The sequence below is a fragment of the Tursiops truncatus genome, chromosome 5 (assembly GCF_011762595.2).
Source record: "Tursiops truncatus isolate mTurTru1 chromosome 5, mTurTru1.mat.Y, whole genome shotgun sequence".
In the NCBI taxonomy this organism is placed as follows: Eukaryota; Metazoa; Chordata; class Mammalia; order Artiodactyla; family Delphinidae; genus Tursiops; species Tursiops truncatus.
In genome coordinates this window covers 18692714-18716709 of record NC_047038.1, presented here as the reverse complement: position 1 = coordinate 18716709, position 23996 = coordinate 18692714, and the positions used below count along the sequence as shown (strand labels likewise).

General features: G+C 43.5%; 1 protein-coding gene and 1 pseudogene across 2 annotated transcripts in view; both read left to right on the top strand.

Annotated features, from left to right (window-relative positions):
• Positions 1–3062: 3062 nt before the first annotated feature.
• FGF2 (fibroblast growth factor 2) overlaps positions 3063–23996 on the top strand; it is a 62869-nt gene continuing 41935 nt past the window's right edge. The window contains exon 1 of one of the 2 annotated variants that reach the window (XM_073804867.1): positions 3063–3735. In XM_073804867.1, the coding sequence (XP_073660968.1) occupies positions 3558–3735 (178 nt within the window). In that variant the 5' untranslated portion in view covers positions 3063–3557. The remainder of the gene's footprint in view (positions 3736–23996) is intronic. The other variant, XM_033856706.2, reaches the window with a different exon arrangement.
• Positions 16397–17123, top strand: LOC101338289 (succinate dehydrogenase cytochrome b560 subunit, mitochondrial pseudogene; annotated as a pseudogene).

Here is a 23996-nt window from a genome sequence, read left to right as displayed (position 1 = left end):
GACTGTTTTGGCTATTCTCAGTCCTTCACCTGTCCATATCAGTTTCATAATCGGCTTGTCAGTTTCTTCAAAAAAGGAAGTTGGAATTTTGACAGAGAATGCACTGAAGCTGTAGATCAATTTGAGTATTACCATCTTAACAATATTGTCTTTCAATCCGTGAGTACAGATGTCTTCCCATTTATTTACATCTTATTTAATTTCTTCCAAATAATGTTTTGTAGTTTTTGGTATACAAGTCTTGAACTTCTTTGGTTAAATTTATTCCTAAATATTTTATTTATTTTGATGCTATTGTAAATGGAATTGTTTCCTTAATTTCATTTTTGGATTGTTCTTTACTAGTGTTAAGAAATACAACTGATTTTAATGTACTGATCTTGTATCCTGCAACCTTGCTGAAGTCATTTATTAGCTCAGATAGTTGTGTGTGTGTCTATGTTTGTGTGTGTGTATTCTTCAGGGTTTTCTATATATAAGATTGTGTACTCTGCAAACACAGATAGATTTACTTCTTCCTTGGCAAACTGGATCCTTTTATTTCATTTCTTGCCTAATTACTCCAGTATAAGAACCCACCCTTATGACTTCATTTAACCTTAATTACCTACTTAAAAGGCCCCATCTCCAAATACAGTCACACTGAAGGTTAGAACTTCAATATAGGAATCTGGGGGGGGGGGGGGACACAATTCAGTCCATGACAGTTATCTGCAACTTACAAGAGTTGTAAAGTTGCTCAAAGACAAAGGTACAGAGACCCCACAGAATCAGATAACCTAGACAATGCCTAATTTTCCATTGAAGATATATAGTAATCATTTTTGTCCACTTAAAAGTCTTTCAGATTTTTTCCCTGCAATTAAGAAAAAAGTATTTGCTATTCTTATACGTTTATTTGTCCAATTGAATTTCACAGTATTGTTAGATTGTTTTAAAATGCTAAAATTTTAAACTAATATTGTTTAAAAAATTTAAGTATGGTTAGGGGTATTTGACATTGTTATTTTACTGTATGTTTCCATCCAGGAACACTTAAAATTTTTTTTAAGTTCTCATTAAGCCTTTGTACTTTTCATCATTTAGATTCTGAACAATTCTTATTAATTCCAAAGTAATTTACCTTGGTGTTGTAAGGGAAATTCCTCTTTCCTTTATGGGTCCTAAATAGTTATCACTGGAAACTAATAATTTTTAAAAATAATGAGTTTTGTATCCATCATCTTATAGAATTCTCCTATTGGTTCTAGTTATTTTTCAAAATTGTCTTTATTTTAATATTCATCCTTATAGTTGGGTAAATTGAGGATGTAACTTGAGTGCTTATGGTTCAGCTGAGAGCAAATTGATTGCATCTAAGAATATTTTGTCTGTCTCTCTGTATGTGTACAGGGGTGTGTTGAGAAGAGTCTGGGTAGGAACATGAGACAACTTTCTTAATGATGTCTTCTTGGAATTAACACTATTTGTCTTGGAGACCTAGATTCCCAGAGCTGGCTTATCCATTTCATGTGACATCTCCTCCTCTGGTTTTAGAAGGAACTAGGAAACAAGTAGTTATTGTACATGGGATGCAGGTCCTCAGGACCTGTGGTCTGTTAGCACACAGATTCCTTAACTGCTTGTAGGTGTTCCCCAAATTTCTGGATGCTACTGTTCAAAAATATTTTGACTTAGCTTTTATCCCTTTGCTCTTGGAATACTCAGGTTTGTGTGACACGGAGTTCAAGGCTTCTTCAAATCTAACTCGATTTCAAAGTTAAGTGGCAACCTGATGCATGCTGCAGTAGCTTTAAGCATTCCCTAGGATACCCACAAAGATCGTCTGGAAGGGAGCTGTTTGTCTTAACAGGTTTTCAAAGCAGATAAAACCTGTCCATTTTGGAGAGAGATGTCAGAGAACATACATCAGCCTGGAGAAGAGTACTCGTGGTTTTAAAGCTCCAAAGAATCGATTCATACGTCCTAGAAATGCATCTAGAGTTAAACACCTCTTGGAGACTTATGAACAAGTGCACTGATGGATAATCTTTTGAAACCAAATATGTTCTTAAATAGAGGAATTTCTGTATTCTCACATCTTCCAAGAAGCTTTCCCTAACCGCTGCCTACCCACCCTCAAGCTGAGTTACCCCTTATCTGAAATCTCACGAAACTTTATTTTTACACTTCTATGGCCTTGACACTTTCTGCTGGTATTTGTGTTGTTCGTGCTCCCCATGTATCAGCCTCACTGTGCCAGAAGATTGGGTATCTCCCACTGCACTTACTGAAATGCTTTGCAAACAGTAGGTGCTCAGTATATGAAGTTCTGTGGATGGACATTTTGATAATCTGTAGTACCTGTTATATTCTACTGAAAATTAGCAAAGTGCAATTAACTTCAATTTTGTAGTTTGGGATTTTCAGTAAACTACCCTCCCTCCAAGAAATGCCTAACAGTTTAGCTAGAATAAGACATTAACATACTTCCATCACGATGAGGATTTGAGGCCCTTCATCTTTCCACTTTTGTCTAATTCAAGTTAGTCAGGCTAGTAAAAGAAAAGCCTTTTCCTCTTAGCAACGCAACCCGCTCCCCTTCTCTGGCCTCTTTCTTCGCTTATGTTAGTGAACTACTTCAGCCCCTGCCTTCAGTGTTAACAGTTTGTGCTTGTGAGTAACCCTCGGCTTTTGGTGATGAGAGATGTTCGAAACCTATTCTGACACAGAACCCTTCCTCGCTTCCGATTCCTCTGCTTCTTGGGGGTGGAAATAGTTTCTCCGCTTTGAAACGCTGGCAGGGAAAAAGAATGGGGGAGAAAATTGCATTTAAACTTTTAAAAGTTGAATCACGGCTGGTTGCACAGCAAAAGCTCCACAGTATGGAGAAAGTGAATGTGATTTGGGTTGCGCGGGGTTGGGCTGGGCGCCTTCGGGGGGAACCGGCGGGGTCGAGCCCCCGGAGCGGCGAAGGCCCAGGCCGTGGCCTCCCGCCGCATCCCCGCACCTCCCCCGCCCCCTGGCTGCGTTCGGGCTGCGCCCCCCCCCCCCCCCCGGGCACGGAGGTCGCGCGCTTGCGTGTTGCGGCCAGAGCGCCCGACCCGGAGACCGGTCCCATAAAACGCCGAGCGAGTAGGGGGCGGCGTGCAGGAAGGGAGGAGGACCGGGGACCTGCGGGGCTGGTGGGCGTTCGCGGGTGGAGACGTAGAAGATGTGACGCCGCGGCCCGGCTGTTGCCAGACCAGCGGACGCTGTGCCCGCGGTTGCAAAAGGATCCCTGGCGCTGCAGCTTCGGGAGGCGGCCCTCCCGAGAGCGGCGGCTGCGGAGACACCCAGCCCTTACTCCCAGCTCCCGGGCCGCTCGGCTCCCCGTGCTCTAGGGCCGGCGGAGAGGGAAGCGGCGGAACAGCTTGAGGCTGGGGGCCCGCGGGCGCGGCCGCGTGCCGCGTGGAGGGAGGCTGGGGGGCCGGGGCCGGGGCCGCGCCCCGGAGCGCGTCCGAGGCCGGGGCCGGGGCGCGGCGACTCCCCGCGCGGCTCCAGGGGCTCGGGGACCCCGGCAGGGCGCTGTCGGGGCCATGGCAGCCGGGAGCATCACCACGCTGCCCGCCCTGCCGGAGGACGGCGGCAGCGGCGCCTTCCCGCCCGGCCACTTCAAGGACCCCAAGCGGCTGTACTGCAAAAACGGGGGCTTCTTCCTGCGCATCCACCCCGACGGCCGAGTGGACGGGGTCCGCGAGAAGAGCGACCCTCACGGTGAGTGCTGGCCGGCTCTTCCTACTCCGTGCCGTCTCCATCCCCTGCCGTTCTCTCTCCCGCCCCTGCCTTCCAGCCTCCGCGCTCCTTCCTTCTCTTCACTCTGACCCCAGTGGGGCTTGTGGTCTCTCCCCGCGCGGCCCTCGGCGGTTTTGGGTTCACCACTCGGCCCCTCCTGCCCCGAGCTGCGGTGGCGGGTAGACGCTCGCCCAGGCTTTGGAGTGTGCCGGTTTCCACTGGTACACCAGTACCCCGGGCCCGGAGCCGCAGGGCGCCCGGGCCTTGCCGGTGACTCTCTGTGGTAATGTGAATTGCAGTTGCAGACAACCTGTCGCGTCGGGGATGCCCGGCGGCCGAGCAGAGGTGGGTGGCTCACGGAGGTGCCCCTGGCGCCCCCAGCCTGAAGTTCCGACCCCTTCTTTGTGGGATGCGCGCAGTCCCCGGGACAAAGCCAGGAGGGACCGCAGCCGAATTAAACGTTCCTTATTGGAAAGATACCTTTCCAGAGTCGTGCCCTTAAATTCCAGTTTGGTAGGATCCAAGGCAGTTGGCACACTGCTGTCACCCATCCATTTCTGTTTTTTTCCCCGAATTTCGGAAAACTGAAAAAGCAGAAAATATGGACTGTATTAATAAAGTGCTATAGACCTTTGTTGCAGTAGTGAAAAGAACTGCAAAAACTTTAATCTTCCACTTGCAGTTATTAGCTATGGGACCTTGAGCGACCCTTAACCCTTGAGCCCGTTTCCTCATCCCGAAAGGGGGGGATAATCAACCTTGCATCAGGCTTGAGGATCAAATGAGGATTTATATAAAGTGCACAGAGGACTCAGTTTACTAGTATGCAGTTTCGTTTGCTGTAAAAATAAAATGAAATAAAATCTATCTGTGGTTATAGAAAGAAGATGGGCCTAAGTCATTAGTTCTCAAACTTTAGGGATGCATTAGAATCACCTGGAAGGTTTGTTATAACACATGGCTGAACCATCTCCCAGTTTCAGATTGCTTAGGTCTGGAGTGGGGCCTGATTTGCATTTCTAACAAGTTCCCAGGTGATGCTGACCAGGGAGCACACTTTGAGAACCCACTGGTCTAGAGAAAAGATGGAGAAAAAGGTGTAAAATGGGCTGGTAAAAATACTGATGAATTGGAAGTGAGAGAAAGAGATCAGATATATTTTAACTGTCACCCTGTAAGTGTAGGTAAAACATCTCTTTTGAAAGCTGTTTGTTATGCCATTCCTTCCTTTATGGGTTTCAGGTGGAAAACCTGATCCTCTTATTGCCTGAGAAAAGACCCGCAGGAGTCCGTCTTTACCTTATGATGCTAATGGCGTGTCCTTCACTTTGAAATGCGGGAGTAGGAAGTGGAGAGAGCTCTGCGGCCAAGCCTCCATTGACAAATTCGGGAATGGGAAATGTGCTTTCATAAGAATTGAGTCTTTATTGGTTCCAAAATAGCAACAAGCAAAAGATGCAGGCCTGTAATTTTTTTCAGGCCTGCCGTAATTAAAAAGTTTTCTCATGTACTATCCAGTAAATCTGAAAAGATGCTTTTAGTCCAGTCTATCGGTTGCGCTCCTTCTCTATTTTGGTAACTTAAATGGATTTCACAAAATTATCTTCGTGTTTGGAGTTTGTTCTGCAGTTGTCTGCCAGGCTAGCCCAGCTGGTTAGGGCAAGGTGCACATATGTCCCAATTAGTTTTGCTCTTTTCTAGTAGCACAAAAAGGAACATGTTCTTTGACTAGAAGACAGAAGAACTCTCCCCCAGATTGGGTTCATATTGAGGCTTCCCCTAGTACTCTTTTTTTTTTTCAAGACATTTTATTAGTTACAGTTTTTTACTTTGACACTCTCGATACCCTATTTCCTTTAGAACAAAACTGTATAGGGGCTAGTGAGTGAGGGTAATTCTGAATTGCATACCGCATTACCACCCTTGTAAAAACAACTTAACTTTTTATTCCCAATTCTGGGCTGGGCTGTCATTTTTGTAATCTGATTTTAACTCAGTGGTACTCAACTAGGATTGGTACTGCCTGCCCCCTTCCACCTCCAGGGAACATCTAGCAATGCCTGGAGACATTTTTGGTTGTCACGCCTGGAAGGCTGCTATTGGCATTTAATAAGTAGAGGCCAGGGATGATGCTACAGTGCACAAGATACCTCCCTAATCCCTCAGCAAAAAATTTTCTGACCCTAAATGTTAGAAGTGCTAAGGTTGAGAAACCCTACCAACTTGATAACTAGCTAAAGACAAGATGTTTAAAAGTGAAGAGTAGAATATTCATCCAGATCTGTGGAGAGCACTGATTTTTTAAAATCACCTTGTACCAGGTGATAGCCTGACAAGAATGTAAACCTAAAAATGATAAATTTAGGCCACTTTTGTATAGCCCAACCTGGACATAAGTTTAAGTACAATGTTTTTTTCTGGCATGTTGAAGGCGTACTGATAGTTGACCAAACCAGGAGGAGACTGATGGGAAATATATAAGAAAAAAAATGACTTAACAATCTTCTCTGAATTACATCCCCTCCATTTCCCCGAACGAGCAAAACTGATCAGGAAACGTGGAGAAATCAGTTAACCATTGCTACAGCTTCCCTCTGAATTATGGCCCAGATATCTAGACCTGTTTGAAACGTTGGAAAACCCAAGGCCCCATTCCTCAAACTGTTTTGCCCAATGGACCCTAAAATCTGTCATTGGAGATTTATTTCTTTGGCGTTAACACTTTCCGGACGTTTCTAAAATGCAAATACAGTCTGCTCTCCGTATCCGAGGGTTCCCTATCTGCGGAGATGAGGGTCAACAGTGCTGCGCCACGTTCCTCGAGGGACTTGAGGCTCCATGGTTGTTGGTACCTGCGGGGGATCCTGGAACCGGCCCCCCACGGATACCGAGGGAGGAGGGTCCCTCTGGAAGGAAGAGTTCAGCAGCGTTCGGATTTTACCGTTTAGCGTGGATTAAATTGCATGTGCAGTTTCTTCCCCAAAACCTGACCAGGAGGACTGGAGTTGGCGGAGCTGGGGGGCGGGGAGCTGTGAAGGATGTGGCATGAATGTGGGGCGCTGGTTAGGGGCCGGGGCCGTAGCTCAGGTTCTGGAGAGGACACGGGGCGGGGCGGGGCGGACGGCGGCAGAAAGGAAGGGATCAGACGCCTGGACGCCCGTGTTTCCAGCTTCACAGTGGTGCTGAAGATCACCTGTGCTTCTCACCTGGGTTCTCTCTTGAATTGCTTTCACAAGTTGCCTTTGAAAAGGCAACTTTCCTGCACTTTTCTTAGAATCCTGGAATAACCTGTGTTTGACACGAGAGTCTTGCTAAAAGCATGATAAAAACAAGGACGGAGCCTGTGCTTCCCCCACCCCCACCCCCACCCCCACCGCATGCGAGGTGCACACCCACCACCTTCCCTTCGGCGTCCTGGATGTTTTTACAGGCCCCTTCCAAATGCCCATGGCAATGGGTAACGTTAAGTGTATGCTCTAAAGTAGTGAACCACGTGAGAACATTTTATCCCAAGCAGCACGTACAACATGTGGTGGAGTATAGTGAGGGCAAAGTATGCTGCCTGTGTGCGTTTTAGCATCAAATTTATTCCAGATGCTGTTATTTTGGAAAAAATGAAGGTAGTTAGAAGTGCTGGGTCGACCCTTGGGCCTCTCCTAGGAGGGCTTCTCCCAGGAGGGCTTCTCCCAGGAGGTGACTGCCTGCTTGCCCCACTTCTCGGCTTCCAGGCTCCAGAGGACACTGAGCCTTGAAGAGACTGAGGGACCCGTCCACTCCCATGTGGAGAAGGGATGGGATCCCGGTCTGTGTGACCCCCGTGCCCTGTGCCCTGGCACATACTCCACGCAACCCCTCATCGTTAAAAACATGAACTTGCGAAATTCAAAGGGAGGCTTCAGGCCTTTTGTGTCACAGATTTTAAAGATATTCTGGGGGGGAAAAGTTTTTGTTGTTTTTTAAAGGAAGTTTGCATAGTGTAGTAATGATCTGGCTAGATTCTGTGAGTGGATTATTCTCTGTTCATGATTTACGCGCTTTGAGAAAATGCTGACACCTTAAGGTAGGAACCATGACTTCTCCATATAAGTAAACATCATAAAAGGTTTGTATCTTTTACTCTGGGAATTCTCACTAAATGTCAGCTGCTGATGAGAACATTCTGTGTGGACCATCCCGTGGAATAACTCCTCCTGGACCACATGATGTATAAAAGCACGGTCGAGGTTTATAGTTCTCTTGGTGCAGTTAACACATACGTTTAGACACTTGGTCAGTCTTTTAATGAAGATGATTATATGTAACAAAATTATATTTGGAAAATATTTTGGAATCTTCAAAGCTGACTATTAGCTTTTTAAGGGTAATCTCTACAAAGATGAATCATTTCTCAGGATAATTAGTTTAACGCTCTCATTATGAATCCTGTTTCCTTTAAAAAGCACCTGAGATTTTTACCACGTACTGTGTGATATAAAATTCCTCAGGTACGCTGTGCATTTTGATCTTTCTTTCGTGGCCAGCACCCTAGAATCCTGAACGCTCTTCTACTTCATCTCCTTTTCTCTTTTTAATTCTGGATTCTGCACCTGGTATTCTGCTTAAATCATTCTGGGCCCCAGCAGTCTTCCAGTTCAATCACATGAACTTACCCAATTTGTGGCCCTACTTCTGACCCTTGACACCATGGTCTGCCTCTGTCTTCCCGAGAATTCCTTGGCTTCTGTTACAGCACATCAACCTGGTTTCCTCTCACCCATCCGACCGTCTTTTCCTGTGGTTTCTCCTTCTTTTGGTCTTTTGCTATAATATTCCCCAAGGCTCTGTCTTGGCACTCCACCCGTCTTTCTGTGTACTCGTGGTCCTTCGGCAGATCAATTTTAGTCTTTGTCTCTGACTTCCCACCTCTGTGTTAGTACCGTGTTTCTCACTGCTCGACGGACAGATGCACTGCCACAGCCTCAACTCAACCCACGTAAAACAGACCGTAACAGTTTTCTCCAACTAGCACCCTTCCTACCGAATTTGTTTGTAGTGAAATTATCCTTCTAGTCTCCAAAGCTAGACGCCTTGGAGTCTTCCCTACCTCAGTGACTTTTCCTTGCTTTGTCTCTTGGTTTCCCCTGTCCTGTATTTACCTACAACCATACCCTCCCCGACTTTCCCTCTCCAATATGACCTACCTGCTCAGTCTTATTTCCCACTCTTTGCCATCCGCGCTCCCCTGACGCTGCCAGTGCTCTGTGCTTTCACTGTAGTCTCTAATCTGACAGACCCGTCACTGTTACAATGATGGGCTTTTCCACTTGTGATCCTTGTTTTTGGAAAATCCTTCTTTTTCTTACCAATTCTTCTCTCACACCCTCCTCCCACTCCCACCTTTCTCTGGAAAGATCTTTTATGAGTCAGCTCAGTGGTCTTCTCCTTTGTGAAACTTTCCCCAGCCTTCCCAGGGAGAATTAATTGTTTCTATCTCTGCATTTCCCATAGTACTTGGTACATATTCTTGTACGGACTTCATGATTTTGCTTGTAATTATTTATGTCTCCTGCACTGGGGCTGTGAACTCTGTCCTCTCTGTGTCCGCTCAAAGAATGTGTGTTAAGTTCAACATGTACCCAACAAATTAGCCAAGTCTTCTAACTTCCTTTCTGATCGTCTTCTCACATCCTTCTTCTCTTAGCCTTTAATTGGCCGTTAATCCTCTTACCTTACCCCAGTCTTAGGCATGCATCAGGCCCCATTTCTTTCATACCGCCCTGTACCTGTCTTTCCTCTCCTGCATGCTATCTAAGAATTCTCTCTAATAGCTTGATATATTTTAACTTCACGTCCCTCAGTTTTACTGGAAATTTCTAGTTGGCAGGGATTTTTAAAAATTCAAATGACATTACCTAGCAGTCCTTTACTCTTTTCTACTCTGAGGTCTGAGACTGCATTTACTCACCCCAGGATCCCCTTGACTCCACTGCTCAGTGAATGACAAGGCTGAGGCCCGTTGAAGAGGTTCAATCTGTATTGTTGAATGAGCTAGAACTTTAAATAAATAAGCATGCGTACTTCGGCACGAGGCGTGTAAAATGGATAAATTGATTGTAGCATCACCGTAGTTCCTTCTGCAGCGACACCTCTCACATTATTCAAAGGAAGCAATAAAGGTAAAACACAATCATTTGTTAGGATTAATTTTTATTGTGGAAGATTTTCTTTTCAGCTATTGAATAACATAACATTTCTAGCCAATTCCAGAACTAGTTATAACCCTCTAATTAAAAAATACAGATCTGAGAATTCATACTTGAACCATATACTTTAATCCTTAAATCTCTCTCTCTCAAGTCTAAAACCTGTGAATCATTTTATAAATTAGGATTAAGAACTGTCTGGTTCCATTGTTAGCATCTGCTTTGGCTGTGAGGAAATGACACAAATAGTTTCATCCTAATATTCATTCAGATTTATGAGCCAGTATTCATCACAACAATCATAAAACTCTTAAAAGGACAGAAACTGTATGACAAAGTGAGTCATAGTCTTTGTGATGTGATGTCTGCAAGGGTGGGTGGGAGAGATTGCTGAATGACCAGTCTCATTCTACTGCTTTCTGAGCTGAATCATTTTATAAAGAGAAAACAATTCATGTGTTTTCAGATCGTCATAACATAAATAGGAAATGGAAGAGAGTAACAGAGTCAAATAATACCCCCTTTTAAAAAGTTACTTTTTGAAATATAACATTTGATGAACAGTGTTTGTTTTGAATTGGAAATGAAATTATTTACTGCCTAATAACTTACATTTTAATTTAACACCTGCTATATGTCTTCTTTATATATTTTCATTTTTTCTATAAATTATGTTTCTTCTCCCATCTTTTTATTTTTTTTTAAATTTTTTCTCTCGTGTCATTTGACCTTTCCCTTCTTAGCTATTTCTGCCTTTGGCTTATTTGACGTGTGTGTGTGTGTGTGTGTGTGTGTGTGTGTGTGTGTATGTATGTGTATGTAGGGGCAGGTGTCATTATTCACTGGTTGGATGACTACTTGAATTGGATGGGGACTTGAGAAGAAGGTCCCTTTCATCTTGGAAATTCTGATTCTGGGATGGTATAATCTTGGATTTTGCATGGTTGGTCCTCTTTTGTTACTTTTTATCTTACTAGAATCAGAAATTTGGAGAGCCTCTCTCAGTCAAATTTAATCTTTAATCTTTAAATGTAAGATTGATTAATCTTATCTCCTTATCTTCTTTGAGGCAAAGCATTTGTCAAAACAATTATGTGAAAAGAGAAATATTCTGAGTGTGTTTCTTAGTTTTAGAAGTAGTTCTTATATACTTATATTTATACATTACTCTAAATGCAGCAGTTTAGTAATGGGAATATAATGCAAGTAAAATTGGGAAGCCAATCTTGCTAACTGGTTTAGTAGAGCACAGTAGTATATGAAGAAGGCATATACAACAAGTGTTAGATTAAAAAATAATGAATTACAGCAACACCTTCAGCTGTGACCAGGTGGGGAAAGTGAGACACAGGCTGTTTTGGAGGGAGGGTGTTAAAGCATGAGGGGTTGATGGGATCTGTCCAGCCTTAGCCAGACACCTAGGGAGATTAGGCACCATAATGACTAGGCAAAGTCCCTGTGCCATCATAGGGGAAGGGCCAGTTGGTTGACCTTCACCTCTGTATTCCTTGGACCTTGTTACTTTCTGAGTGTTTTTTCAATGAATGAATGAAATTCTTGAGAACATGCTGTATGTCAGCTTTATGAACAATATGTTTAATCTTATTACAATCTTCTGAAACAAGTATCATTTTCATTTTACAGATAAGGATAGGGTTTTTGCTGTTGGCTTTTCAAAACACGATCTCTTTGTTTGCGACAAGAAGTAATTGTGCCTTCCATACTTCTTAGTGTTTAGAATTCAGTTCATGGCCAGAATTCCAGATGGATGGTGTAGCAGAAATTTGAACAGAATTAGTGATTTTAAAAAATTATTTAAACTCTTCCCAGAGCCTTTACCATGTCTAGCAGAGTTAGCCTCTGTCATCTTTTCTCCCACCCCTTGCTTTATTGCGTTCTTTTTTGTTTAGAAAGTATTTCTGTCATGATTTATTATGAAACAGCTCTTTAATGTTTAGGGGTTGTTTTCTGAAGCACTCAAAGATTTTGAAATGGCATATTTAATTTAAAAAGTAAAATAGAAAGAGTAGGACGTAATTAAGGATAAATACTGTATAAGAATGGAATGAACCTCAGAGATGGGGTCTGGAAGATTAAGATACAGAATAAGCGAAAGCATGCAGAAAATGCAAAGAGAATAACTAAAAGGGTGTTTAAAAATTACAGTTAGACCCTTTCAGGGAAATTCACGATAGGCTCCCTCTTTAAGGACATGTGGTGTAAGATTAAAAAAGCAACCAAAAGAAAAAAAGCAGATGTATTTGGACCTATTTCATTTTAATCTTCTTCACCAAGTGAGATTTTCAGTCAACCAATAATTGTTTGGATGTCTAGTATGTGAGGAAATAAAGACCAAGATAAGACAAAAAGATACAAAGAAAGTGCTTAGCCAGACACATCTAGAAATGTGTCTAAAATGAAAAATGAAACTCCTTTTTCCTTGGAATCACTTGCCTCCCTTTTTTGACTCCCCTATATTTTAAAATATAAAATATATTAAAAAAAATTTCTTGCCAACCACGCCCATCTCTTGGAGTCAATTTCTACTCTTCATTTTCCTCAATCCTCACATCCCTTTCTCGGGCCCTGTGCATTTCGGTTCTGCAGTGTCTTTTACACTCACGCTGGCCTCTGCATTGTTGCCACAGCTGCTCTCGTTCTGTCCCTGACTGTTGCCAATGGCTTCTAGCCTTTCCCATCTGTGTAAGTTTGCTAGGGCTGCCATAACAAACTACTGTGGACTGAGTGGCTCAAACAACAGAAATTAATTTTCCCGTAGTTCTGAAGCCTAGAAGTCCGAGATTAAAGTGTCTGCAGGTTTGGTCTTTCTGAGGCTTCTTCTCGGCTCACAGACAGCTGCCTTCTTGCTGCCCTTTCATCTCTCTTTGCACACATTCAGACCTCCTCTTCTTGGTTCAGATTTGGTTAGGGCCCACCCTAATCGACTCATTTTAATTTAATCACCTCTTCAGAGGCCCTAGCTCCAAATAGTCATTTTCTGAGGTACTGAGGCCTAGGGCTTCAACATATGAATTTGGGGCAGCGGCGGGTAGGAAATACAATTCAGCCCATAACACATCTAATCAACCGGATATTGTTCTTCGGCAGAGTAATCTTTCCAGAGAGCAGCTCCGATCTTGTTATTCCTCTCCTCAGAAAAACATGGACTCGAAACAGTCCAGTCCCCTGGTACACACATCGCTTACAGATGTGGGCACTGTTAAAAGTCTATGAGAATGATAGAGAATAGGAAAGTTACCAGCAGATGAGTGGTTGTCTTATATATCAAAAAGTGGGATAAAGCTATTTTCCGGAAACTCTATATAGGTAGTAAGCTTGATGTAGTTCCTTGAAAAAAAAAAAATTCCAAGAGTCTTGAGAATACTGAGAAAACAAAATAACACAGAAAGTAGTAAATAGGGTGATATATAATGGGAGAGTAGTAACATACATAGGCTTGATATGTTCATTTCAGTGGAATATCAGACCAAACTTCTCATAATAACCTTCTACAAAAGAAATACATTTTCTTTGGGAGAGAGTCTAGAGTTTTTCATGTTTGGGTTTCTAAGGCCAGGCTAAGGACTGTATCACTTTTAATGAACTGGAAGTATGCTTTCCCTCTAAAAGGTAAAAAATTGAAGATAAATTGGTGATATGAATTTATTATCATAATCTGAAAGTATTCTTAATAGACAGCTGACTCTGTTTTCTAATTACCACCCAAACGTGAAGCTTTAGATTCTTATTCTGATTCAGGGTTATAATTTTTGCTAGACCTTCCACCCAACTTTTAACGGCAGGGTAGCTCACATCCCCATACAGCAGGAGAATTCATGTAGTGATTTACACGTATGTTTTGCAGCTCAACTAATTTTTCTTGGAACGCATTGCAGGAAGTTACATTACTCAAAAAGTAGATAGTCTTTGAGTGTTTTAATGAGATTAGGGTGAAAAAAACCCAGTTGGGATATCTATTTGGTTATACCTACGTTGAATATTTTCCAGACTTAAGTTATTTTTGGCCGTGCTTAATGATGTAGGACTGTAGAGCTTTTGTGTCGTAGAATTCTGGAGACTCTTGGCGTTGCCCATGGTATCACCTCCAGAAGGGATTGGCTGTTCCTTGTAGGCACCTCTGTTTTTCTAGAAGGAGCCTAATGCTCACCGTGGCTGACAGTTAAAGCACATGGTTCTTTACAATTCAGCCCATAGGCCAGAGAGCAGCACTTTTTTAAGGTCCTGCTGTGGGAAATAATATTTATGGAGGCCTGACTCAAGGATCTATAGTACATCTTTCCTCCGGGTTGTGGATTTTAACATGGGTGGTCCATGGACAAGCTTCAGGTTTCCATAAGCTCCTGAAAATAGATGCAAAATATTATCTCAGGGTGTTGTTTCTGAGGAGAAGATACATAGCATTTTATCAGGTTCTCAAAAAGTTGTCCATGGTCCAAAATATGTTAAGGATACTACCACTAATAACTAAGGTATATCTTCTAATTAACCTGACCAGCGAGGGAACCAATTTGAATACGTTGGTGTGAGACTGTAGTTTATGGTAAACGATTTTCAAAAGTAACATCTCTCTGAAACTGGTGTCTGTGTTAATTCTAAGAAATATGTAAAGCTGCTGTTTATCTCATTACATAGTATCCCCTCTGAGGACTCCTGAGAGAATTTCTCTGTGGTAACCGTGTCAGGACTAGTTACGCTTCTCCTTAGTGGCCAGTTTGTTCTAACCTTATGGACTCCGGGAAACTTGTTATGGCTACTGGCTTCTAGAAAGCCGAATATGTGGTGTGCTTCTACCAAGTATAGTAATCTCAGTCCTGGCTTCACCAATTTTTAACTCTTTTTTCTACTTGCCTTATTAAAAAGCCATCTTTAAAGTTTCTGTTTGTTTGGTTTTGGTCTTGGTATCTTGTCAATATCTTTGTAACTCATCGTAAATATTAAGTTGTACCTCAATAAAAATAATGTATTTTTTGATTTGCCATTTTAACCACAAAATTTCTACTATATTGTCATATATAGCATTGGGTGCTGGGGATTAAAAGGCAGATAATGTAGGCACCTACCACCTGAAACTAACACAATACTTTAAGTCAATTAAAATTGAATTAAAAATATTTTAATTCAATTAAAAAAATGTAGGCCTCTGCCCCTTAAGGTGTATATTGTCCGGCAGGATAATAAAGAGATGTAAGTCAGGAAAAAAAAAAAAAGAGATGTAAGTCAGTAAGGACACTGAAATGTTACGCTGCTTTGCTTGTGTTGTGTCCTGGGGGAAGAGTGAGATCGTACTGCGGAGGACGGTAATTCTACAGGGAAGTCAGAAAAGGCTTCAGACAGGAGGGACTGCTGGCCTGGGTGTTGGGAGGCAACTAGGTGTTGCCCGGCAGCTGACTGTGTTATCTAATTGCCACCAAAAAGTGATGCTTTAGGTCCTTATTCTAAACAGAGTTAACAGTTTTTGCTAGACCCTCTATACCACTTTTAACAGCAGTATGGCCAACATTCCCATACAGCAGCAGAATTCATCTGGTTATTTATATATGTTTAGCAACTCAACTAATTTTTCTTGGAAGACTCATAAGGGCATGCGGGCCAAGGAAGCAGCTCCAGGTTTGGTATGCTTTGGGAACTGCAAACATTTTGGCATGGCCAGAGTGTAGGGTTATAGTAAGAGGTAAGGCCAGCCACGTAGGAAGGGCCAGGATTCTTCTTTTTTTTTTTTTAATTGAAGTACAGTTGATTTACAAAGTTGTGTTAGATTCTGGTGTACAGCAAATGATTCAGTTGTACATACACATATATCTATTTCTTTTTGGATTCTTTTCCCTTATAGGTTATTACAAAATATTGGGTATCATTCCCTGTGCAGTATATCTTTGTTGTTTATCCACTCTTTATATAAAAGTTTGCATCTGTTAGTCCCAAACTCTCAGTCCAACCTTCCTTCGCTCCCTCTCCCGCTTGACAACCACAAGTCTGATCTTTATGTCTGTGAGTCTGTTTCTGTTTCATAGATAAGTTCATTTGTGTCATATTTTAGATTCCACATGTGAATGATATCATATGGTATTTGTCTTTCTGACTTTGCTTAGTATGATGATCTCTGGGTCCATTCATGCAGCTGCAAATGGCATTATTTCATTCTTTTTTATGGCTGAGTAATATTCCATTATATATATATACCACATCTTCTTTATCCATTCATCTGTTGATGGACATTTAGGTTGTTTCCATGTCTTGGCTATTGTAAATAGTGCTGCTATGAACACAGGGGTGCATGTATCTTTTCGAATTATAGTTTTGTCCTGATGTATGGAAGGGCCTGGATTGTGATGGACTTTGTAAGCCATGCTAACAATTTGGTCTTTATCCTCAAGGCAGTGGGGAGTCAGTGAAAGAGTTTAATCATAAGAATAAGAATATCAGATTTGGGCTTTTGTAAAACACTCAGGCAGGTGTGTGGGGTGGATCGAAGGGTATAAGGCTGGGAGTAGGGAGGAGAGTTAGGAAATGTATTGTGGTGATCCAGTTGAGAAACGTAGCTCTCTTACATCACTGTCTGGCACGTCATAAGTGAGGTACATACATTAGAAGAGAAGGGTCTCCATTTTGTCAGGAGAAAAAAGGAAATTATTGGACTTCTGTCCAGGCCAGAACCCAAGATGGCTGTGCTCTTGTTGAGACATATTGGCTGTCATTGCCTCTGTGCCCACCTTGGTCCTCAGCTCTGTATCAGAAATGCTGTTCCTTTGGAAACCACAGCCAGAGAAGAGATGGAGAGGTTCTGGAATAACAACAGTGGTTCAGAGCACCCTTTGTCTCCCCATATCACCATCTGTAGCTGGTCTCTTCCCATGGTGATGTCCATTTGCCACCATGACACTGGTATTGCCTTGAGTGCAGGGGTCTCTCTTTTTGCTTGTCGGCCCTTTTGATCCCTGGGGGCTTTGAGTCTCATTTGGAACTTGTGAAGTCCCTGTATTTGGGGCCAGCACTGATCCACACAGCCAGATTTGCACTCCTCCTCCTTCTCATGTGTCACACGTGGAATGGGATCTGACTCCTGATGTGGGATCAAGAAAGGGCCTGACAGTTCCCCAGCTATACCAGTCAGGAGTGCGTGTCTTGGTTCTTACCGTGTTGTCCTCTGTAGGGCTGGCAGCCCTGTGAAGAGCCGAAGTTCCCAGCATCATCTTCCTACAAATTATTACATTGACCTGTCTTCCTGCTTGTCACTCCTGTCTTCAGCCAGGGCAAAGTTCTCCTGATTTGTTTAGACCCTTTTGTGCTTGCAGATCCCCTTGGAGCTCAGCAGTAGAGGACCTTATAGAACCATAGTAGTGGAAAAGGGTCCAGTTTTCCCCTTCTTTCTTTCTTTTTATTTTATTTTATTTTATTTTATTTTATTTTTGCGGTACGCGGGCCTCTCACTGTTGTGGCCTCTCCCGTTTAGGAGCACAGGCTCCGGACGCGCAGGCTCAGCGGCCATGGCTCACGGGCCCAGCTGCTCCGCGGCATGTGGGATCCTCCCGGACCGGGGCACGAACCCGTGTCCCCTGCATCGGCAGGCGGACTCTCAACCACTGTGCCACCAGGAAAGCCCCCCCTTATTTATTTCTAAAGGTGGAGTGACTGCAGTAACTGCCTTTTCCTGACTGTAGCCTGCAGCCTGCTCTGGACCTGGGAGCGCTCAGTCTTTCTTCACATTAGGCCTTGCTTTGCACTGAGGGTCACCTTTTGGCTCCTTCTTCCTGAGACAGTGGAAACGATGCCAGCTCTGTGGCCTCTGCTGTCGGGACTGGGAGTGGGGCTTTGGGTCCCACTGCCTGTGGGTTGCTGGCTTAAGGACAATTCTGTTCATTGGTCAGAGCCCAGGGTCTTTAGCACTAACACAGTGTGACTGAAAGAAGAGAGGGGTGTTGGAGGGGGGAATTAGCCTGTCCCAGCTAGAGGCAGATAAAGAGAGTGAGTGACTCTTGGAGCAGGTGCTTTGGGGAGAAGATATACAGCTTTTGATGCAAGAGGAAGATCCAGAAAATTATCATTGAACCTATTAACGGTTATTTCTTTTCCTTGCATTTGCAGAAAAACCAAGCCTCTTATTGTCATGTTTTCTAAACCAAATTCATGTGACAGCTTTTTCTGAAACGGAATTAAAAAGATCATTTTGTCTTTGGAAACAAAAAGGAAGTTATTGGAATAACACAAAAAAATACCCCGTTTATAAAAATGCACACACACAAAAGAACTATATACTTATGGAGTAAATAGGTAGGCTAAAAGCTGAAAAGGATGTATATACCAAACTGCTAACTCGTGCTTATAACTTTGGAGAGGGGGCTAGGATTGAGAGAGAAGAAATGAAGGGGAATCTTTACTTCTTTATCTATGTAGTTGGAAAATTTTAACAATTCTATATCCACATATTATTTATATAAAGATTTCTGAGAAGGATGAATGGAGTGAGGGAGCAGAGACAGATGGTGGATACTATTCTCTGGGGTATGTGAATATGAAGGGACAGAGAGAGATGAGTTGGTAACCAAGAGGCTTCTGTCTTGGGAGGGTGGAGCTATGGGTGGGGTCTTTGGCCATCGGTCACACAGATGGACGCAGCACCCTAGCTGACTGATTGTTGGTGAGCAGCGCCCAGGCCTATGCCTGCCCCCTAGAAGGAATCCACTTCTCACTCCTTCATCCATTCTTTGGCTTATTTCCTCTTAAGCCCCACTCAGATGCATGGCCTTGGTCGTTATCAGTAAAACTTTGCTTTACTTTGCTTTGGGAAATGGTGCTTAATTAGTACTAATTATTTCTAATTCACTGTACATTCTAAGTCAAAGCATACCAAAAATCTAAATCTCAACGTATTCTGCATATCATCATTTACTTTTTTAAGGGGAATCATAACCGTGTTCTTTGGGAAAGTCCTATACTGGTGCAGCAGTGGGCTGGAAGAGACATGAAGGGACTGGATCAGATCACAGAGGGATGGAGTCAGTTTAATGGAAGCAAGGAACTCTGGGAAGGGAGGAGACCAGCGCGCGAGTGCAGTTTGGACTGACCCTGTGGACGGGGTTTGACGTCCGAGCAGCCGTGCTCACTGAAGGTCAGCCTGACTTTGGAGTCTCATCACAGAGGCTAGCCCTGCTGGTGAAGATGTTGCCAAGGGCAACAGCTAAACAGCTGCTTATCTCCTGACCACCTAGCAATTCAATTTGTAGGAGGACTGAATTAGTCAGGTTCTCCAGAGAAACAGAACCGTGAGGAGATACAGATGAGACAGAGTAGGAGGGGGAAGGAGGGGTTTATTTTAAGAAATTGATTCATGTGATTATGGAAGCTGGAAACCTGTTAGGCTGGAGACCCAGAGGAGAGCCAGTGTTGTAGTTCAAGTTCAGAAGGCCGTCTGCTGGCAGAATTCCTTCTTGCTCAGGGAAGGTCAGTCTTTTGTTCTACTAGGCCTTCAAGTGATTGGATGAGGCCACCCACATTATGGGAGACAGTCCACTTTATTCAAAGTCCACCACTTCAAAAATAAACCTCATCCAAAAACACCCCTCACAGAAGCATCCAGAATAATGTTTGACCAAATATCTGGGCACCATGGCCCAGCCAAGTTGACACATGACATTAACCACCGCAGGGCCCTTGTTGGCATAAATCCTAGACTGGCCTAAGTGTTCAACCCTGACTTGGATAGGACCCCCTTATTCACAGCGATACCCAAGGACGTGGGGCGGAGGGTTCCTGAGAGAGGCACGAGACTGACCTCCTCTTCATGCTGAGATCGTTTTGCTTTGGTCCCCACTGAGACCCCAAGGAGGCTTCACCTTCCATGACTGGTGCTTGCCAGGGAACACGGAGGCTAGCTTCTTTCTCCTCCCCGCCTTCTCCCTCCTCTCCTCCCTTTTCCTCTTCTAAATTGAGATATAATTGACATACAGCATTGTACTAGTTTTAGTTATACAACATAATGATTTCATATATGTATATATTATGAACTGATCATCACAGTAAGTTTAGTTAACATCTGTCATCTCACATAGATACAGATTTTTTTTTCTTATGAGAACTTTTAAGATCTACCCTTCTAGCAACTTGTAATTATACAGCACAGTATTGTTAACTATAGTCACCGTACCATACATTACATCCCCAGGACTTAATTATCTTATAATTTGAGGTTTGTGCATTTACACCTCCTTTACCCATTTTGTCCACCTTCCTAGCCCCCCGGCTCGGCAGTTGATTAATCAATCTGTTCTCTGTATCTAAGAGTTTTTTTTTTTTAGAGTCCACATATAAATGATATCATACAGTATACATCTTTGTCTGACTTACTTCACTTAGCATAATGCCCTTAAGCTCCACCCAAATGGATCAGGATTTCCTTCTTTTTTATGGCTGAATAATATTCGTGTGTGTGTGTGTGTGTGTGTGTGTGTGTGTGTGTGTGTGTGTATTTCACATTTTCTTTATACATTCATCCATCAATGATGGACACAAGTGGCTTCCATGTCTTGGCTCTTGTAAACAATGCTGCAGTGAACATGGGTGCAGATTTTCTTTTTGAGTTAGTGATTTCATTTTCTTTGTATAAATACCCACAAGTGGAATTGTGGGATCGTATGGTAGTTTTATTTTTAATTTTCGGAGGAACCTCTGTACTGTTTTTCATTAGCTTTTTTCTTCTGGTTCTCTTTTCCTTCCCCCCAACACACGTGAGTTAGTTTTGCTTCCTTAGGATTTCTGAAAACAAGAATAATGATCCTGTTCCAGAAGAAAGGATATTATTAAAATCAACAAACAAAAAAGGATTCCCAACAAGTCAGAGTAATACTTAATGTGGAGATGTTTGAGGCTGTCGCCTGTGGTCACAGATAACATCACTGCTGTCCCTGGTCTCCACCAGCTGCCAGATACTCCACAGGCTGCCCTGCTCGTCCCTCATCACAGAAGTGAACTGGGCCTCAGATGCCTGTTTCTGAGGACCAGACAGCAGAGGGCAGTTGAGGCTGCAGTCTGATTGGGTAGGTGTTAGTTTTTTTTTAAAGTCATATTCTAGTCTGTGATTGGAAACGTCTGTTGCTTCTGTCTTACATCATCCTCAAACTAGCATTGATTAGAAGCAGGGGTATCAGCATAACTAGAGGCACTTCTGTTGTCAGTTGTCTGAGCCTCATGAGAGGTCCAAGATGACACAGAAGTAAGGGAAGGGGGAGATCAGATGCCTTTCTACTTCACTGGCACTGCTGGGAGAGAGCAGGGGATGTGAGGGGCTTTGATTAGGTGCTGGGCCAAGAGCGGGGGAGTTTCTCCATGTACCGCCCGTCTCCCTTATCCGCACCCTGGACTGTTGGGTCTCCTTAACTGGGCCTCTTTGTTTATCTTTATGTCCTCAGGGGCAAGGTGCCTCCCCACTGGGAAGCTAAAAGGCCATGCCAGACAACACCACCAGATACACAGAGATTTCAGTGCGCCTATTTTGTAGCGAAATGGCACGAAATGACAAACCCTCTTTGGTGGCTTAGTTGCTGTTTAAAAAAAAAAGAGAGAAAGAAAAGACAAATGTCTTCCACTAAATGATGAGCTTAGCTTGGTCAGCGCAGTGTGAGTGAATATGTTTTAGGTATGGGAACACCGAGGGACCCTAGGTCTGCGATCTTCGGTTTTTCTTTGAAGCAGGAGGCAGTGTTATCTCCGGGAGGGAGGTATGGCTGTGGGCTGGGCCTGTAGAGCCAGCTCTAAGTCTTAGGGCTGCCGTAGAGCATGGGAGAGGACAGAGACCGGGATGTGCCCACAGTCGCTCATGGCTCACTTGAGGCTGGAGACCCACATTCATAACAACACCAGTCTGGATGGTTGTGTTGCTTCCGGGGACGTTTCCACTGTGTAGGTTCAACAGCGCAAGTGCAGGAGTGGAGAAGCCAGATGGCTATATTGATCCAAAAATTGGAGCTTCGATTGCAGAAGTGCGAGAAAGAAAAAGCAGAACTGAGTTATGCCCCGCAGAGCTCAGAGTGATAAGGAGGGAAGCCCAAGAGGCTACGGACGGGTAGATAACTGAACCTGACTCCACCATTTAAGTCAAAGCGGCTGAAGGACCAGCCGAAGGAAATGAGGTTATGCCATGTCGGAGTTTGAGATGAAGCCGCTCTCGAGTGATGGCACGGCCGTGAGAGTGGTGAATGCAGGTTGCTAGACTCGATGTTGGTGGGTCTTCTGCGTGAACAGTGCCATCTCTCTAGATGACGGCAAGGGAGGCGGGGTGCCTAATTCCAAGGTCTTCAGTGAGTGACAGTGACGGTCAGTGGATAGCACTGACAAGGAGGAAGAGGGGGTATGGACCTTGAAGGATGAAAGACTTCAGTGTGGTCGTGGGAAATTTATATCGTAGCTGCCGTTGCAGGAAGCCAGAAAACAGCTGCATATGCTGAGAGGGGAGAGGCCGGATTCCAGTGGAAAATGGCTCTTTGGAAGAATTGGCTGGACCCCAGTGTGCTTAGCTCCCAGTGGTGTTGCAATGGCCTGTGATGACCAGCAGCCCTTAGGGTTTGAGTGTTGCAAGGGGGAGAGGTCTGGGTGGGGTAAGGAAAACATCTTTTGGTCAAAGCAACTGTTTCCTATTTTTAAAAACATCGGTGTTGGGACAGGTCATCTGCAAAGCACCTTCCTGGTTTAAAAGTTCTTTCCACGAATCTGAAAAAATGCACGTCAGGAGTTTGATCCCTTGTTATTGTCCAGCTGGAAGAATATGCCTAGATTCTGAATAATCTTTTCTTCATGTGAAAATCACCGTTCCCATAGAGATAGAAAGTAAAATACTTTAGAAATTCTTGGGGGGGGGGGAGATAATTGCAGTAAAAGGTATGAGTTGAACAAAGTGAGCTGTATTTTGTGTCTGGTCTTGGAACAGTTTACTTGGGAGGGTGACTCCCTTCCATGCCTGAGATAAGAGGTTTCCATTCAGAGCATCTCAAGAAGAATCACTTTCTGTGCCTAAAGCCTTTCCTATTCCTCTAAAAATAATGTCGAGATAATGGTGGATGCCTTTATAGATGTCTGATTTTTTTTTCTCTTTTTAGTAACCTCATATATCTTTTGGAGGAAGCAGAAAGGATAAATTAAATCAGGGGAGCAGACAGGGCAAGGGAGGTAGAAAGTGAAGAGGGAAAGGAAGAAAGAGAAGAAAAACAAACACACACCCAGGAATATGCAAGAGAAGATTTAGGTTGAAACAGACTTTCATATTCAAAACTCCTGAGTAATTAGTTTTGTGGGCTCTTGGCATTCTCTTCAGAGAGGTATTCCAACTCTGGGAAGGAGAAAGGAGCAAAAGAAAACAAAATGATGACTTTCCGTGGCACAGAGAAAGGAAATACATTCAACAATTGTGATTCTAGGCTCCTTTTTTGGGATTGAAGTGTGAGTACTAGAGCCAGATGCTATTTGCTTTGCTATTTGTGTACTTTTGTGACTTTTTTTTAAAACTTTATAAACTATAGCAATTAACTCTTTATCTTTTTATTAAGGGAATAAGAAGACACAGTATAAGGAGATTTTCTTTGGGGAGATAAATTCCCTTACTTCTTGGTATTTTTCTCGATTCGCCGGTTTTCCCCCTACCCTCTCCATCATCACACAACTCATTGCTTGGAACAAGGCACAGTTTCAGCGTTATTTCAACCAGCTATTTGTTGAAGAATGGCAGATGAGAAAATAATAGAGTGACATGCTTCTCAGGGCAGTTTGGCTCTGCAGCCAGCAAGAGAAGGAGGGTTAGGACCGCTGACTTTTGACCCTGGGTCCTTAGGTGATCTTGGGCAAAGCAATCCACCAGCCCGGGACTCTGCTTCCTTATCTTGAACCGAAAAGTCTGCACTAGATGATTTCCAAGGGCCAAGCGCTAAGGATTTTTGACTCAAATTCTGCTGGAGGGTTTTGACAATCGGTTTTGGGGAAGGGCTGATAATATCATCAGAAATAGGCATGGCCAAAGGAAAAAAGCGTGTGAACCCAGAAAACAGGGCACTTCGTGTC